The sequence below is a fragment of the Aedes albopictus genome, chromosome 2, assembly GCF_035046485.1.
Source record: "Aedes albopictus strain Foshan chromosome 2, AalbF5, whole genome shotgun sequence".
Lineage (NCBI taxonomy): Eukaryota > Metazoa > Arthropoda > Insecta > Diptera > Culicidae > Aedes > Aedes albopictus.
The window spans coordinates 22,948,965-22,966,864 of record NC_085137.1 but is presented as its reverse complement, the minus strand read 5'-3'; the positions used below and the strand labels follow the sequence as shown (position 1 = coordinate 22,966,864).

The window sequence follows — 17,900 nt, the reverse complement described above, 5'->3', positions numbered from 1 at the left end:
CACTGTGCCTCGCATCGTCTGCAGTCTGTGAAAACCATGCTGCATGTCTCGCTAACTTTTCCAACCCAGTGCGTTTGTCGCTACTTTCCTGTTCGTTCATCGTGTTCTTTACTGCAATTTAACGGATTCATCCATCCACTTGTTGATTCTATTTGTCTCATTTCAGAAGCATATAACGTGATCGATATGAGATAACGCAACACGCATCGAAACAATGTTCTCCAACAATAGCAGCAAAGTGGCCTATAAACGGCTCAACGTCCAACGAGTACCTGACAAATCCATCATTCTGAAACTAGTCATCCCCATCGTAGTTTTGTTCTTTGTAATATTTTGCATCATTGGATTACTTACTCCACGACCTACCAATCGATATGATTGGTACGAAGGAAGCACGGATGTCCAGCCTTTGGTCAATGACTCCAACACACTGGAGACGTTAAAGTGAGTTTCAAAGGTTTCTTTTTTAAATTTGTCATTATAAAAAAATCAATTAGACATCTCTTGAACTGCAAATCCGTAGATGACCGGCCCCGAATCGAGACCCGGGGTGATTTCTATGTGCTGAAAAATTTCATCAAACCCAAGCGACCACCGCCGGAGTGCCACGAAAGCATCACCTATACCACCCATGGGGACTATCGGTTTCTGGACAATATGATTCCACTGTTGGAGCGATGGCAGGGACCGCTCAGTTTGGCCGTCTACGCTCCCGGTGAGGAGTTCGGGATCGCTATTGAATCGTTGCGGTATCTGATATACTGTGACCGGCAGTCCTATCTGATGGACGAGCACGCATCGGTGCATCTGTACTTTGACTTCGAACGAATGCCTCCCAAGCCGGTGAGTATTGAAAATGCTTATGAAAGCCTCGAGTGATCGCGCTGTTGTATTTTGTACAACACGTTGAAAGAATCTCGCTTTTTGTATTCAGCATACTCAATATTCTACATATCAAAACTTGAAACATAATTTGTGATTACGGTTTATCAACAGTTCCATGAACTCAAGGCCTGACTTTACCCGGTTATCCCAGGTACTCAGGAATCTAGTCCAGGATTTGACTTACTCCTGTTAAATGTAGTAATCGTTTCTGGAGCTAACCGTTGTTTTCGGGTGCAATGAACTCTTACTGTTGTCCATCTGTGGTTCTCTGAAGTCAAGGCACGACTTCAATCTGATCGTCCAAATTGTCTGCAGTACGTTGACATAACGAACATTTTACAGACTTTCAAGTATTGATGCAATTTAGAGCTATAAAAAATATTGAAAAACAGCCGTGGTGATTATTCCGAGAATGGATTCGGAAAATCCACCGAGAGATTCAGAAAATATGAACAGTAGAACAAGAGCAACACATGTTCTAAAGATGTCTCCGATGACCTATGGGGTCAATAAGAGAATCATATGTCGTGTTTAATGTCATTTGAAAACAACAAACGTAAATTGAGTCTTGGATGTTCAATATCCCAAGAACTCAAAGGAGACCTATCAAAGAATCTCAAAATTGAACCTGTAGCAACTTCAACTATCATTAGGCAATGGAATATATAAACTCCCATTGAAATACTTCATTAAGAAGAAAGTTATGGTGGTGCAAATCGTACTTGGCCTTATTTTTACCCGACTTGACCCAGTAACCCACCGGCCTTACTCCGTCCAGAAGTCCAAGAAAATTTTGATCCCGTATACTTCCAAAACCAGAGTGTTGTGCAAGTTTGTATTCGAAATTTGGTCAAATTCTGTTGAGAAATGGGCTGTTGGCAATTTCTTGAACTTTTATTTCGCAGCTGGGGGCAAAGGGGTCACAGTATTCCCCAGTTATTCATCCATGGGTAACCTCAGAGAATTCTCCAAGAAATCCTCAGAAAATTTCTCCAGGGATTCTTTTGGAAAATCTCTCACGGATTCCTTTACCAACTCCTTAAGCCTTTCGCTAAAAAAATCCAGAATTTTGTTGGAAAAAGCATTCCAGAGACAGCTTTAGAAATTCCTCTTGGAATTTTTCAGTAATCCCTTCAGATGTTCCTCTCCAATTTCATCCAATAATTCCTTAAGAAATTATTGAAAATCCTTAAGAAATTCCTCCCGTTTTTTTCACTAAACCTTCTGAGTCTAAAGATTCTTCCGGAATTGATTCCGAAGAATCTCCTAAAAAAACTTTTCATGGACTTTCTCTGAAATTGATTTATTTTTCAGAAATCATCCAGAAGATTCTTTCGGAATAACTTTCACAAATATCATAAAAAATCTCAAGCGATTGCTACAGAAAATCGGAAATTCAAAATTTCTTCAGGCATTTCTCTAAAGTTTCCTTCAGATATTCTTCCAAGGATTCCAATGGTATTAACGGTTCAATCGCCGCGAATCGATGCGTTGGTGGTGATCAAAGGCGAAAATGTTGTGAACAAGCAACCCCGCATATTCGAAAGTGCGTCCAACACTATCATTTCGAAGTCTATGTCTACTACTAATGACACTTATAATAAGAATGAAAAGATCTTCAACAAATTAATCATGTCTATTTTCTTCTTCTTCTTCTTCTTCTTCTTCTTCTTCTTCTTCTTCTTCTTCTTCTTCTTCTTCTTCTTCTTCTTCGTCTTCTTCTTATTCTTCTTCTTCTTCTTCTTCTTCTTCTTCTTCTTCTTCTTCTTCTTCTTCTTCTTCTCCTTCTTCTTATTCTTCTTCTTCTTCTTCTTCTTCTTCTCCTTCTTCTTCTTCTTCTTCTTCTTCTTCTTCTTCTTCTTCTTCTTCTTCTTCTTCTTCTTCTTCTTCTTCTTCTTCTTCTTCTTATGTATGGCACTACGTCCCACTGGGACTTTGCCTGTCTCGCTTCAACTTAGTGTTCTTTGAGCACTTCCACAGTTATTAATTGAGGGGCTTTCTTTGCCTGCCATTGCATGAATTTGTAAATTGTGAGGCAAGTAAAATGATACACTATGCCGAGGAATCGACCCGCCGTCTCCGGATTGGCAATCCATAGCCTAACCACTAGGCTAACTGGAGACCCAATCATGGCTATATATTTAGTACAGTTGTGCAATACAAATTTTGCGATTTTAGAATTCCTCCGAAAATTCCACAAAAATCTTCAATGCTTCGTCGCAAGAAATATTCCATTACAGTCTTCGATACTGTTAACAGTTAACAACTAATTAGTTGTTACTGTCGTAAATTACTGGTGTTTTTAAATAATAAGATATATCCTTATAAGGCTACATAAGTTTTGGATCAATCACGTAGCCTTTTGTTAAAGTGAAGATATGACGAAGCCACACCTCAAGCCACACCTCGAATTTTCAAGAGCACAAATCTGAAGAACCGTAAGTCGGTTTGTGCTGAAAAGTTGATCGATTGGTTATCCGCTGGTGGTTACCAATCGATCAACTTTTCAGCGCAAACTGACATTTGGTTCTTCAGATTTGTGCTCTTGAAATTTTCAGGTATGGCTTCGTCAAATCTTCACCTTAACCCTCTAATACCCAATCCCGCCTTTAGACGGGGTATAGTTTGAGCATTTTTGTAATTTTTGTTTCGTAGAAAATCAATTTTATTATATTTTTGGCTGATATTTAGGATTGTTCTGTACATCTCAAAATGGTTTTTGGTGTATTTTAAAACGTATTTGCATTTAATAAAAATCATTGAAAAATTGATGTTTTAGTCACCTTTCAGAAATCATTGTTTATTTTGTATTAAATCGCTACAATTAACAATTTTAAATTTTTCCCAAATCATTCTATCCTTGTTTAATAGTTTAAGGGAATCGAATACACTCTAAAATTATTTTCCTTCAAATTACACGGAAAATAAAATTTTCCATGAAAAAAATTTAAAATAATAATATTTCAACAATAACCATAAAATCTCAAAATGTTTTCATCTCAAAAAACCCATTCCCCAAATTGGCTTCCAGGAAAAATATAAAAGTGTGGGGATGTTCAAAAATAAAAATTAGAAAAATCAAAAACTGAAGTTCACGAAATCGAGAATTAAAAAGAATCATCTTCCAAAACATGTTTAAATCGATTTTAGATGACGAAAAATGATATTTAGATCAAGATCAAAAATTTGGGTATTAGAGGGTTAATTCTATCATTTCATAAATGGTCGTAAAATTCCAAAATTGAATCTGGCAACAATTCTATATAGGTACACATCATTCAACATTTCTTACAAAATATGCTCAAGTTTCATAAAAAAAATTTCCTAAAATTTCCCTCAGATTTTTTACAGTAAATCTTCAGGAAGCATCAGAAAATACCACTGTTTTTTTCCAGTATTTCCTAGATGAAATTCCCTGGAAAAAATATTTTTAATTATGTCTTAAAATAATTTGGGAGTTCCTCAGAAATTCCTGCATAAGTTTGCTAGTTTTTGTTTTAATTGGGAATTCTCCCAGATAATTCTCTTACTTTCAGGAACATATTGTCAATATTTCCAGAAACGTATATTTAAAACTCAAATTTCCCTGAGTGCCCAAGAAATTTACTTAGTAAGGTATTTTGGAGTCCACAGACGATGGTCGAAGTCCAATAAAATCGACCGAAATCTGGCCAAAAATAGATTGTATTCCATTGCTGAAAACTATCACAGCCCAGGAAATCTTTTAAGTAATCTTCCAGAACTTGGTTATTTAAGAAACTCTTCCAAGAATGTGGCTCCAGGCCGCCAAATTTTAGGGACTCTAACAATTAACTTTTGTTTGTTCTTTACACATTAATGTAGTCGGTTATGGAATTAATCAATGATTAGTAGTCGATGACTATTCGGGTCATTTGGCCGATTGTCGTTTGGCCGAATGCCTTTTGGCCGAAAATGAATTATTAATTCAAATGATAATGCTACTGTTTCCCACAATCAGTATAACTCAAGGGAACAGCCAATGTTTCAAAGAAGGATAAATCTTCGATAAAATAATAACGGTTTCAGCGTCAACTTATATCTCTGAATGTGTAAAACTATAAAGCATAGCTTCAAAATTCCTTGGATTTTAATTCGGCCAAATGGCCAGACACCGACTACAGTAGACGTTCGCTCGGTGCAAACGGTTTAACTGCAAGTCCGCTAAGTACAACAATTTAGCAATTATCGCACCGCTATCTGTCAAAAACAAAACGTCAACAGAGTTGCGATGTTTTTTCGTTTGCACTTCAGCTGCATTGCGATGTTTTGAGAGCATTCTAGGTCCGTCCAACAGCTATTGACAACTGTTTGACGGCTGTCAGTCGTTGCAGTTAGCGAATTACATTCGATAACTGAAACGTAAACATGTTGCACTTATCGAACGTCTACTGTATAAATTCCGTTTTGATCTTTTGGTTCTACAGATGTGTGCTATCGGAACTTCAGAAGAATTTTGCCAATTTTTAAACTAGTTCCAAACTACTAATGAAGACTTTCACATATAATAGCAAAAACTCTTTGCTGTGACATTGGCTGCGACATTGGAACCTTTTATAACATTCTTTGGGGTGTATTGGATTTCCAGATAGTTGACACAGTGCAGGAATTCTTCAGAAAAATCATTAAAAATTGGTGATCTCAGGGGTATTCCAAGGGGTTTCAGGGGCATTTCAGAAAGCTTCAGGAGATATCAGAAAATGTCAAAGGGGTTTAAACGGGGGGACTCTGAGACGTTTAAGAGGGTCTTAAGTGCGTTTCAAAGTGGATCCAGGGATCTCAGGGGCATTTCAGGGGGCCTCAAGGGCATTTTAGGTAGTCTCAGGGGTGTTTCAGAGGGTTTGAAGGGCATTTCAAGGGGTCCCAGGGGTGTTTCAGATGGGTTCCAGGGTTTTCAGGGGAGTTCTGGGGGTCTGAGGTGCGTTCCAAGTGTTTCAGGAAATTTGTTGGGTTCTCAGGGGCGTATCAGTGGGTCTCAGGCAGTACCAGAAGCTCACAGACGCGTTTTAGGGAGTCTCAGGGGTTTTCCAGAGGGTCTCTGGGGCGCTTAAGGGGGTCTCATGATTGTTTTAGGAGGCCTCAGGCGCGCTTCAATCTCATGAGGTTTCAAAGACTTTCAGAACCTTAAACCTCCTAAGACACCTTTGGAAGGGTTTTAATCTCTCAAAAACAAATCTCAAACCCCACTAAACCTCCTCTGAAGCGCACCTCAAACTCCTTGGATCCATCTTAAGCTCTCCTGAATTCCCCTGGAGCCCCTCAAAACACCTCTGAATTCCCATGGAACCTTCACTTTTTAGGCTTCCATGAAGCCCCAGCAATCATCGTGAGACTCATCTCCAACAAACAGGAGGTAAAACTATTGTCTAGAATTAAGTTCGTTAATTTAAAGTGACGCCTTTTTATGCACAAAACTCTCTTTTTTATGTCCTGAACATGCAATTTTTAATTTATGCACCCTTATCCTATGACAATAACATAGATTTCAGTGTATAATAGTATGTAGCAAGAAACGAACTCGTCAATTCATACATGCATACCTTTATTGCACCATTGATAGTCGCTCGTCAGTTAGAACAGTTTTTCGTCCGCTAGTGAACAGAATTGAGGCAAACTAGCCACTGACTATTCTAGCCGAAAAAAAAATTAATAATTGTTACGTCGTTGTCACGGCACACTTAGCATTGTTATTATTATTGTTGTTATATTTATATTACAATTATTATTATATTATTTTGAATTTCAAAATTTCCCTATCGCCGGTGGCAATCCCGCTGGTTTGGAGGAGCTTTCAAAGATCTGACTAAACACAACATGTAAACACATTGTCTCAATTCCAGATCGACTTCTACAAGGACTTGCTCCGAACACCGCTGGACTGTCCCTCTGAAAACGCATCCACCTATCTTCCATCGCTCGAGAACCCCTCCAACCATACCTACCCAGTGAACGTCGGACGCAACATTGCTCGAGATGCCGCGCAAACACATTTTGTCCTTGCGAGTGACATCGAACTCTACCCCAACCCGGGATTCATCGAAATGTTCCTGAAAATGATAGCCCAACCAGTCTATCGGTACACCCTAAACACGCCCAGTGTCTATGTCCTGCCTGTCTTCGAGGTTGCCGACTCATCGCCCGTACCAGAAGACAAAATTGAGCTCCTACGTATGCTTAAAACCGGCGACGCCATCATGTTCCACGAGAAGATTTGCGCCCTGTGCCACACGGTGCCAAACTACGACGAGTGGCTGGCGATCGTCAAGGCCGATAAAACGATGGACATTCTGGTGACGGCCAAACGGGAGGGCCGGTTCGACCTGTGGGAACCCATTTACGTGGGAACCAAGCGGGAGCCGCAGTACCAGGAACGGCTGAACTGGGAGGGAAAATTCGACAAAATGACACAGGTTCGTTGTTTTTGACGTCGTTGAAATCTTTCAATAGAACTTTGTTTCCTCAGGGTTACATCATGTGCGTACTCGGCTACAATTTCCACGTTCTGGACAATGGATTCCTGGTGCACAAGCCCGGTTTCAAGAATGTAACGGAAGCAGCTCGCCCGGACCAGGAGAAAGTGCAGCGAAAGTTCGTGGAGGAGGTGATTTTCGAAGAACTGAAGGTTTTGTACGGTAAGAACAAACATTGCCGTCTGTGAAGTGAAATAAAACTCAAGTCTTACAATTACTATAGTTCATTTTTATTTCTGAAATACCGAACTAAGTCCTAAGTGCTAGGTGATTGAGTATTTTGCAAGGTGCGTTATTTACAGTCCTACCAGATCTTGCTCAACTTTAAAAAGCACACCCAGTAACATTTTCAAAACCGTCGCAGGCGTTGATGAGTTCATTGAACGCCTTGTCCGGTCCGCATAGGTTGACCCTTGGGCTATCGCCAACGCAGATGAAGTACTTTTGACAGTTGTCCTGGGCCCGGAAGAACCGTATCGGTGCAACCAGCTCGCCCTGAGGTGGGCAACTGAATCCAAGATAAGCCGCAGCGTCACAATCCTCCACCAGATCTGGCCAATCGCACTGGTAAGTGGCACTGTTGAAAGCAAGTCCGTACGGACATTCCAGTACGTGACCCCGACCGTTGTCGCAGTTCATGAAACGAGCGCAATCGGCACGATCTCCCAGTTTGTAGTATCCAAACTGGTGCGGGCAATCCTCGGTCGGAATAGCGGGTTGGGTTCGTGTGCGGCTGCCGCAATCTACGTCGATCGGGTATTGACACGGGTAGGCGAACAGATTGGCTTTGTCGTTGAATAGAAGTCCATCCGGACAGAGCTTACGGTTCGGGACACCCTCCTAGAAGAATGCGAGACAAAATTAGGCTAACTTCCAGTGACATATTCATGTCGAATTATTTACAATACATTCGAGGTAGGCATCGCACTCGCCCGAAACCGGAAATCGGCCATTCTTATCCGGACATGACTGGCTGTTTGCTGTTAGGTGTAATAAGCAGGAAAATATTTGATGATTAGTATGGCATTGGGAAATGGCAATCAAGGTAACAATGTGCTTTGACCTTGGATGATGTGTGAAAATTTGTAAGATTCAAAAATTGATTCGACATGGTTGTCACAACGTGGTATATTGTTCCAGTAGATCTTCTTGGCAATTTTGGAATATAGCCAGATCACAATTTATCGCTCCATAAACAAATTTTCTTATAATTTTTCACTCAGCAATTCTAAACGACTTCTCTACTATATTACGATAATTGATCTTCTTTCTTGTCATCTTTCGATTTTTATGAAACTTTCACTAAATTTCTCGTAATATATCGTTTGTTCTGAGATACGTATATTGATTGTACTCCAAAAAACGGGGGGTTAAAACATGGTTAAGGCGAGTTAACACTCAAGCAGTGGCGTCTGCGACCACTCTCAATGACACCACGTCCACGCTGGCGCTGTGTACCACAAATGTACTTTTTTCATGGTGCGTGTGCGTCAGTTCCCGAAGTGACCGTTCTCGTATTAATTTTATTTCATTTTGGGTTGGGGGAGCGTAGGGATCTCATGAAACTGTCTAATGATATCCAAGGACTCCCGTGAGTGAGGCTCACCAGAAAACCCCTGAATTCACGTGAAACTATATGAAACACATTTAGCCGCATTTAAATCCCTCTAAAACCTCTTGAAACTGTTCTGAAACATCTCTGAAACCCCTTTGGAGACTTCCTGAAACCCCAAATATTCCCTTAATCCATTTGAAATACCCTGTATCCCTGGCCAAGTTTTGCAGGGGTTGACGGTATTAAAGTGAAGGAGTTTCATTTTGATTATTGTAATGTAGTGTTCTTTAGTGAAACATATCACCTTTTTAACACTTTAATGCGCCTCCAACGGTTCATCACGAACCGGCTGCTGCAGATGGAGTATGGCTGATTATATGCATCAGACATGCTCAATAAACACGGAGGAACCGCCGGGGCTCACTAGAGTCTATTCCCAAGCAATAGTTCCATGTCGGTTGGATTTGAGAAGATTCTGATGATCGTTACAAATCCTAATAAAAGTATTATAAGATTTGTGACCCCTCAGTTGACTGCTTGACCACCTTAATCCTAGTCGTGTATTTGGGTCATTATGACCCCATTCCATCCACTACGGCAGCGGGTGAGCGTCAGCTAATGCATGAAGAAGGTTAACTTTATTCACAATCACAGAGCACTTTGTGATCTTCACCAATGTTCATTTCAGCACCCTTTAGGCTATATTTTATTATCATTGGTAACACGATTCATGTAAAATTTACGAGAAAAATGTAGAAAATGTAAATTTTCCATTCAAATTTCAATCGCAATGAGAAGAGTGAGGGCTCAACCAGCCGCGACCAAACTGTGAGCAATAATTTAAGAAGCATAAGGAGATTGAAGATTGAAAAACTGTATAAGGTGTTGATGCGATTAAATTATATAATTTCCATAAAACGTTGATCCATCCTACTATACATTTACACCGCAGGAATCTGAAATGGTGTGATTTGAAGATATGGCTTTGGTCACGATTTTGTTCTCTTGCATATATGAAGACTTTGATCATTTCTTCACTTATAATCTTATCCAACGTGTACATGCTATCAAGAAAGCCACAATTTGATTTATCACTTTGACTTTTATTTTGTTCACTTTTATAATTCCGCTATTTGATGTGCAGCTTGCATGGGTTTTGTTAAATTTTACGTTTGACCACTTCCGGCGGGACACCTGGAACCGATTCCGGTTGTCTCAAATATGGTCTTAGACTATGTTTTTGTCAACTGTTCATCGGGTTACCTGAAAAGCCGAAAATAATTGTGATCTGAGGCTATTTTCTTGCTAACCGTTCGGCATTTTTTTGAAAAAGCCGCGATTTATGTATCGCATGCATGATTTTGGTTCACTTCTATTAAATCACTTCCAAAGGAACACCCTCAACCGATTCCGAAATACTATTACTAATTCTAGATGTGGCCTGAGGCTAATTTCTTGTTGACCGTTCATCAGATTATCAAAAACGCCGCTATGGCTTAGTTCCCTTCTATATTTTACCACTTCCGACGCGTTACTCGTCTTGTCACCAGTTCTGGAACACTACCGGTTCTTCCAAATATGGTCTGAGATTATTTGTGGGTCACCGTTTATCTTGTTACTGAATAAGTCATTGATATGTCGCATGTATTGGTTCTCTTCTACATTTGACCATTTCTGGCGGGACACCCGTAATCAGTTCCGTAACACACTGATATGGCTTGCGTCTATTTTCTTGCAACTGTTCATCATGTTGCCTAAAAAGGTATCGCATGCGGTTGCGGAACACTACCGATAGTCGTTAAATAGTCTGAGCTTATTTGCTTGCTAAAGTTTATTAGGTTATAAAAAAAGCCATGGGTTTGGTTCAATTTAATATTTAGCCGCTATCGGAGGGAAACCCGGAACTACTTTCGGCACAACTGAAGTCCATAATGTGGTCTTAGCCTACTTCCTCAATGACCGGTCATCAAGTTGTCGAAAAAGCCTTGATTTGATGTGCCGCATGCAAGTTTTGTCAACTTTTATATACGGCCACTTCCGGCGGAACATCCGGAACCGGTTCTGAAACACTACCGGTTCAGATATGGTCTGAGACTGTTTTCTTGCTAACTGATCATCAGGTTATCGATAATGCCGCAGTTTGATGTGTCGCATGCATGAGTTTGGATCACTTTTATATTTGACCACTTCCAGCGGGACATCTGGAACCGGTTCCGATACACTACCGGTTCAGATATGGTCTGAGTCTTTTTTTATTCCAACTTTTCATTGGGTTATCAAAAAAGTCGCGCTTTGATAGATCGCATGCATGGATTTGGTTCATTTATATATTTGGCCACTTCCAGCGGGACATCCGGAACCGGTTCTGGAACACAACCGGTTCAGATATGGTCTGAGACTGTTTTCTTGCTAACTGTCCATCAGGTTATCGAAATTTCCGCAATTTGATGTGTCGCATGCATGGATTTGGTTCACTTTTATATTTGGCCACTTCCGGCGGGACACCCGGAACCGGTTCTGGAACACAACCGATTCAGATATGGTCTGAGACAGTTTTCTTGCTAACTGTCCATCAGGTTATTGAAATTGCCGCAATTTGATGTGTCGTATGCATGGATTTGGTTCATTTTTATATTTGGCCACTTCCGGCGGGACATCCGGAACCGGTTCTGGAACACAACCGGTTCAGATATGGTCTGAGACTGTTTTCATGCTAAGTGTCCATCAGGTTATCGAAATTGCCGCAATTTGATGTGTCGCATGTATGTGTTTGTTACATTTTTATGTATGGCCCCTTCCAAGGGTACTGGTCCGGAACACGTAAATGGCCATAACTCCGGAACGGCTGGACCGATCCGAACCATTTTCAATAGGAAACAATGGGACCAGATTCCGCGTCGAATGAACCGTCGGTCATTAAAATCGGTTGAGGTTTACTGCCAAAAAGTGATGTGAGTTTTTTGTACACATACACACATACACACATACACACACACACATACACACACAGAGACATCACCTCAATTCGTCGAGCTGAGTTGATTGGTATATGCGACTTGACCCTCCGGGCCTTCTATCAAAAAGTCGTTTTTGGAGTGAACATATAGCCTTTCCAGTACACTTAGTGTACGAGAAAGGCAAAAAGACATCTTTTTCATAACGACATGGTCAGGATTACAATTAAATTGTGTTAGGAAATCTTATTTTTTTCATGGGTCTTTAACACAAACTTTTGTTTTCGATTAATTTCAAATACATATTTTTTTCTCCAAATTTTATAATTCAGAATAGTTGTTTATATTTCATTATTTTGAGGCCTAATTACTTTTCCCGTCAAAATTAATGTTGCATACTTTATTGTTTATTCAAGTATTTCATGTTTGAATTCAATGATAATGAACTAGATTGTTAAACCTATGTTTCATTAAATTTCGCGGCATTATTTGCATTATTATGTCTCAAGTCTAGTCCAATTCCTCTCCCCAACCTATACATTACCCTTCCGATGGTATTCATGTGGTCCGCACGGACTCTTACGGCCATTACCCCTCCTTGATATTCGGCTTTGGATTGACTTGCGCTCTTATTGCCCCACCAAATGCTGCAAAATGAAAATGAAATCCATTTGAAATACCCTGTTTCTCCTCTAAAAAATTTCTGAATTCGTTTCTTCAACGGGTAACAGCATGACATGATCCCCATTTAAAATCTTCATAGAAATCTCCCCGAAACCTCTTGAAATCAACGAAAATCATGCGAAACTCTCCTAAAACTCATACAATTGCCTGGAAGTTACCTGGCAGCCCCCTGGAGACCCCTAAATCTTTCCGAAAACTCTCTGAAATGCCTTAAATTCCATATGAAACATCCCTGAACCCTCTTCTAAACCTTCTGAAATCCCCGAAGACCACTTCCAAACCTCCCTGGAACTCTTTTAAAACCTCCTAATACACTTTGAAACGCCTGCGTCCTGAAAGCCTGAGTGGTCTCTCTAGCTCCCATTTGTCGCTAAGACCTCCAGCAAACATTCTTAAAAAAAAAAGAAACATGAAGTCCCACCACAAACCCGTGCAAAACCCTCTGAATCGCATTGCTGTCTCTTGAAAACTCTGTGAAGCATGCCGAAAAACCAATTGAAAGCCCCCTGAAACCAACTGAAAACCCCTCAAATGCACTGAAACTCCTCTGAAACAGCTGCACAACTGCCTTGAAAGCCCCCTTAGCCTCATCAAGCCTCGGAAACCTCTCTGTAACAATTATGCAATTCTAGGTTAGGGATTTCGTCTTATCAGTTCATGATTCTCTAGAACGATACAAATAAACATCCCTCTACTCCACTTAGTTCCCCTGAAGATGGTAACAAACGTTACCGAAACGTATGTACGAAACATAACCGTTTTCGTTCAACACACAGAGAAAAGAATTTTAAACTTAAATGAACTATGTATTGTTGCAACCAAAACTCTGCATTATTTGCCGGCCTATAATAGGCTTTTAGGCCGGAACAAATATCATTTTCTTCTTTTGTCACAGTGCTCGTTCACTCGTCAAGGGGGTGGATGATAAATAATAAATGCTTTTGATGAAAAAATACCCAAACAATTAGGTAAAATCATTAAACTCATCGGATTTGTTAAGGAATTTTCTGAGCGGCTCTAATTTCACCTTAAAATTTTTAAATTTCTTGTGAAATTTATTTGTGCCCCCCCTCGAAATGTTGAATTTCAACCAAAATTTCCCGAGGGGGTGGTGACATAAGAGAAAATCGAAATTTGTGTCAGCCTTATAGATTCTATGCATTATGAATTTAAATCAACAAAAAATATTTTTTTTAATTTGACGGCTGGGTTATTCGCAACTCTACAAGACATTTTTTTAAAACAACAATTTTAATGTATTGAAATGACACTGTTTATTTTTTAAAATATCAATTCCCTTTGATTTAAAATAACACATTCCGGTTTTTTAATCAAATGATGTTTTATTTGTTTAAATAAATTTATTTTATGTTTTTTTTGCTTCATTATTTTTTGCTTCACAAAAGTGCTGTTCTTAATCACAAATGTTGTAGTTTCATATCTATCGTGATATGAATTCCCCTCTTTCAGCAAACCCTGGAAGAAAATACATATTTTTATTGGCGGAAAATTGATTAATTCAAAATATTCGTGCACCATACTAGCGATACATTCACAGCAAGGAATCTCCTTGTACAAAATGGAACAACAATTTAATAAACATGGGCTTATGTTTAACCTATCATTTCTTAGTTTTGCACATTCTATTTTAATTTGCACCGTTGGTTGGGTTTAAGCATACATCTGTATGAGTTGCTTCCCTTCACAACCGGTTAGAATAAATTTCATATGGCAGGCAACTTAGATGTCCTTGAAATCATATGATATCTAGACAAATCAGATCGATGAACTCATAAATAAACATAACGTCTTACGATTAGAATCTTGAAACCAACGCCGAATTTTTAAATTTAAATTATGCAATTTATCAGCCGAATTCATTAGTTGTAAGAGTTTTGACGCGTTATTCGTGTTCAGAAGATCAATGTTTAGGAAAATTTTCTATTCTCACCGATGTACAGTTATATACTGATCAAATTCGCCCCAAAGTGACATTTGATATTTTTTTATTTTTTAAGTTATTTAACTTTGAGTTTAAATTTGTTGAAAAAAATTCTGTAGTTTCATCAAAATCCACCAGGTACTGGCTTTGCAGAAATTCTTTTGTTATCTGCAAAAGTTTTTTTTGCCTTTCTCGTACACCAAGGTGTACCGAAAGGCTATATGTTCACTCCAAAAATGAAATTTTGATAGAACCCCCGGAGGGCCAAGTCTCATATACCAATCGACTCAGCTCGACGAGTTGAGATGATGTCTGTGTGTATGTATGTGTGTGTGTATGTATGTGTGTGCGTGTGTATGTGTGTATGTGTACAAAAATGTCACCTCACTTTTTGATAGTAAATATCATCCGATTTCAACGCTTTTGTTTTCAATCGACGCGGAATATTGTCCCATTGTTTCCTATTGAAAATGGTTTGAATCGGTCCAGCCGTTCCAGAGTTATGGCCATTTAGGTGTTCCGGACCGGTACCCCAGGAAGGGGCCAGATATGAAATTGCAACAAACCTATGCATGCGACCCATCTAACCACGGCATTTTCGATTATCTGACGAACGGTAAGCAGGAAAATAGTCGCAGATTATATCTGAACCGGTAGTGTTCCGGAACCGGTTCTGGATGTCCCGCCGGAAGTGGCCAAATATAAAAGTGAACCAAACCCATGCATGCGACACATCAAATTGCAGCTTTTTGTATTACATGATGAACGGTAGGCAGGAAAATAGTCTCGGACTATATCTTAACTGGTAGCATACCGGAACCGGTTCCGGGTGTCCCACTGTAAGTGGCCAAATGTAAAAGTGAAACAAACCCATGCATACGACACATCAAATCACCGCTTATCCCGCCGGAAGTGGCCAAATGTAAAAGTGAAACAAACCCATGCATGCGACACATCAACTCACCACTTTTTCTGTAACCTGAGGAATGGTAAACAGGAAAATAGTTGCAGACCATATCTGATCCGGTAGAGTTCCGGAACTGGTTCCGGGTATCCCGCCGGAAGTGGCCAAATATAAAAGTGAACCAAACCCATGCATGCGATACATCAAATCGCCGCTTTTTCTATAACCTGAGGAACGGTAAGCAGGAAAATAGTCTCAGATATGATGAACTGGTAACATCCCGGAACCGGTTCCTAGTTTCCTGGTGGGAAAATATTATAAGAATCAGGTGACCTAAAATAAGGTTTTGGAAATTGAAATCACAACTTACTGGGCATCTATCGATTTCCTTGGTGTCCTGGTGGGAAAATATTATAAAAATCAGGTGACCTAAAATAAGGTTTTGGAAATCGAAATCACAACTTACTGGGCATCTATCGATTTTCTTGATATTCCATACGCCAATGAAATGTATTTGTATCACTTTTCAACTATTTGTATAATTATTTTGTTGAAAAAATATGCTTCAAAGAGTTGGTAGTAGGGTGGGGCAAAATGAGCAACTGGTGAAAAAATAATGAAAATGGTAAACATCTTCAACAAATGAATTGTAATTATGGTTTTCTCTGTTTTGATGCATATAGTAAGGTTTTGTCTGTAACTTTCAATTTATTAGCTTGAAAATTTCAGTATCTGTATATTATCACCGTTCAAAAATTCCTCAATAGAAGACTCCTTGAAACCCCACAGTTCCCTACAAATTAAACCTCGTAATCCCTTCAAATTCTCATTGATTGTTGATGGTTTGCTTTATCATTAGCAAGAATAGTCAATTAGCATTTGATTGTGTGCAAAACTGGTATTGATCATCCTGCCCCACCTAGGGTGCTCATTATGCCCAACCCTCAAAACGCAACTCGCGATTTTATACGTTTTCAAAAACATAAAATTTTACAACATTTATCACTTTATTCTGAATTTCAACGATTAGCTTTTGTCAGTTAAGGTTCAAATGAGGATTTAACGTTGAAATTACACTTTGGTTGCACTTAATTTACTGGATTTAGTGGCAAAATGCTTAAGCTGCTCATTATACCCCGCCTACCCCTACTCTTCAACATCACTCGGTCGCTAATTAACACAGAATCATAAATAATGGTAAGAATTACCAAAAAAAAAAAAATTGTGAGAGGCCGATCCACAATACAAATATTTTCCAAGCTCAAGAATCTGTTTCAAGTTTGTTATTTCTGACGTGATGGCCGGTTAGTGAAGAGATTCAATTTCCTGAGTAGCACTATAACAGCTGCGGAACAAAATCCTGCTAAATTATAATATAGAAATTACTGCCTATATTCTCAAATAAAGTTACAATTATGTGGTAATTATTTGAAAGCTTTTGATTCTAATCGCAATTTTTTGAAAGATAAACTATCAGCAGCCAACTACAAAACAATTAGTCAATCTTTTATGTAACAAAAGGTTATTCAATAACGGTTCAGACTTAAGCAGCCAACATCAATAAAAACAGGTCTTCCTTTCGGAACGACAACGAGCAATATGCTAAACTCCACATTCAAGGTGAACCGCCCCTGGGAGACTCATCTTTTTCTCAATTATAAATTCATCACTGCGCACGATCACGCAGCCAGCGTGAAATGACCTTCTCACTACGCTCAACCGCATCGGAACATCCCGCATATCGGAACCCGGCCCAGAATGCATCACTCAATATTGGCGGCTGCCGCCAACGACGATCCCATCCATCAAACCCACTTGCACTACGATGATCACTCCCACTCATCTTGCTAATCCCTCATTGCGCAATAAGCTTCTCGCGATCACGATCACAGGTTTCAATTATCGCGTCTAACTGTTCTAGAACAGCTCCGTTTCCGAATCGACCTTTCGCTTTCCTCACGAAATCCCGCTAAGCCTATAGGTGTAATACCGTGAATGCAGAACAGGGCTACGGTGACGATCGTCACCGCCGGGAGCACTCTGGACAGGGCCATCTTCAATGGGGGTTGATCCTCGACGATTACAAGATTTTAGCGCGCCAAATTTCAACTCAAACCGTTCTCACTGCAATCCAAATTCAAACTGAACGGAAGGTGTCTGAATATCTGCGCTGCTGCTGCCGCTGTTCTGCGCGCAATTCAATCGGATATCGCGCGCAGGGGAAGGGTGACTTGGCGACAGCATCTCTGCTGAGGTGGGCTTTTGGGGGTGAATCTTGTTGCAGGCGCTGACTGGCGCGACAAAAAGTTCACCGCCACTTGATAGCATCGCCGGGAGAATAGCAGAATAGCAGTAGGATGGGGTGGCGAAGCAATGTGACTTCGGTGTTCTCTATGGTGAGGAATTATAGATGGTACGCAAATCAAGTTCACGAACGAACCTGTGAAGACAGGTATTAGAGGACATGTGTGGAGAGAGACCTTGAAGA

At 39.8% G+C, this 17,900-nt stretch overlaps 2 protein-coding genes across 3 annotated transcripts in view; one reads left to right on the top strand and one right to left on the bottom strand.

Moving 5' to 3' along the window:
• Window positions 1–7,590, top strand: part of LOC109623402 (beta-1,4-glucuronyltransferase 1-like) — a 31,815-nt gene extending 24,225 nt beyond the window's left edge. The window contains exons 2-5 of one of the 2 annotated variants that reach the window (XM_062849299.1): window positions 170–444; window positions 498–843; window positions 6,744–7,313; window positions 7,367–7,590. In XM_062849299.1, the coding sequence (XP_062705283.1) occupies window positions 215–444; window positions 498–843; window positions 6,744–7,313; window positions 7,367–7,561 (1,341 nt within the window). In that variant the 5' untranslated portion in view covers window positions 170–214 and the 3' untranslated portion in view covers window positions 7,562–7,590. Of the gene's footprint in view, window positions 1–166; window positions 445–497; window positions 844–6,743; window positions 7,314–7,366 lie in introns of both variants that reach the window. The other variant, XM_062849298.1, reaches the window with a different exon arrangement.
• Window positions 7,582–17,579, bottom strand: LOC109429621 (protein obstructor-E). Its single transcript, XM_019705618.4, has 3 exons — window positions 17,403–17,579; window positions 8,277–8,353; window positions 7,582–8,213 (listed from the first exon to the last, which is right to left on the bottom strand). Exons 1-3 carry the CDS (start codon window positions 17,464–17,466, stop codon window positions 7,698–7,700), a joined length of 657 nt encoding a protein of 218 aa, XP_019561163.3. The 5' UTR covers window positions 17,467–17,579; the 3' UTR covers window positions 7,582–7,697.
• Between the last annotated feature and the right edge of the window lie 321 nt (window positions 17,580–17,900).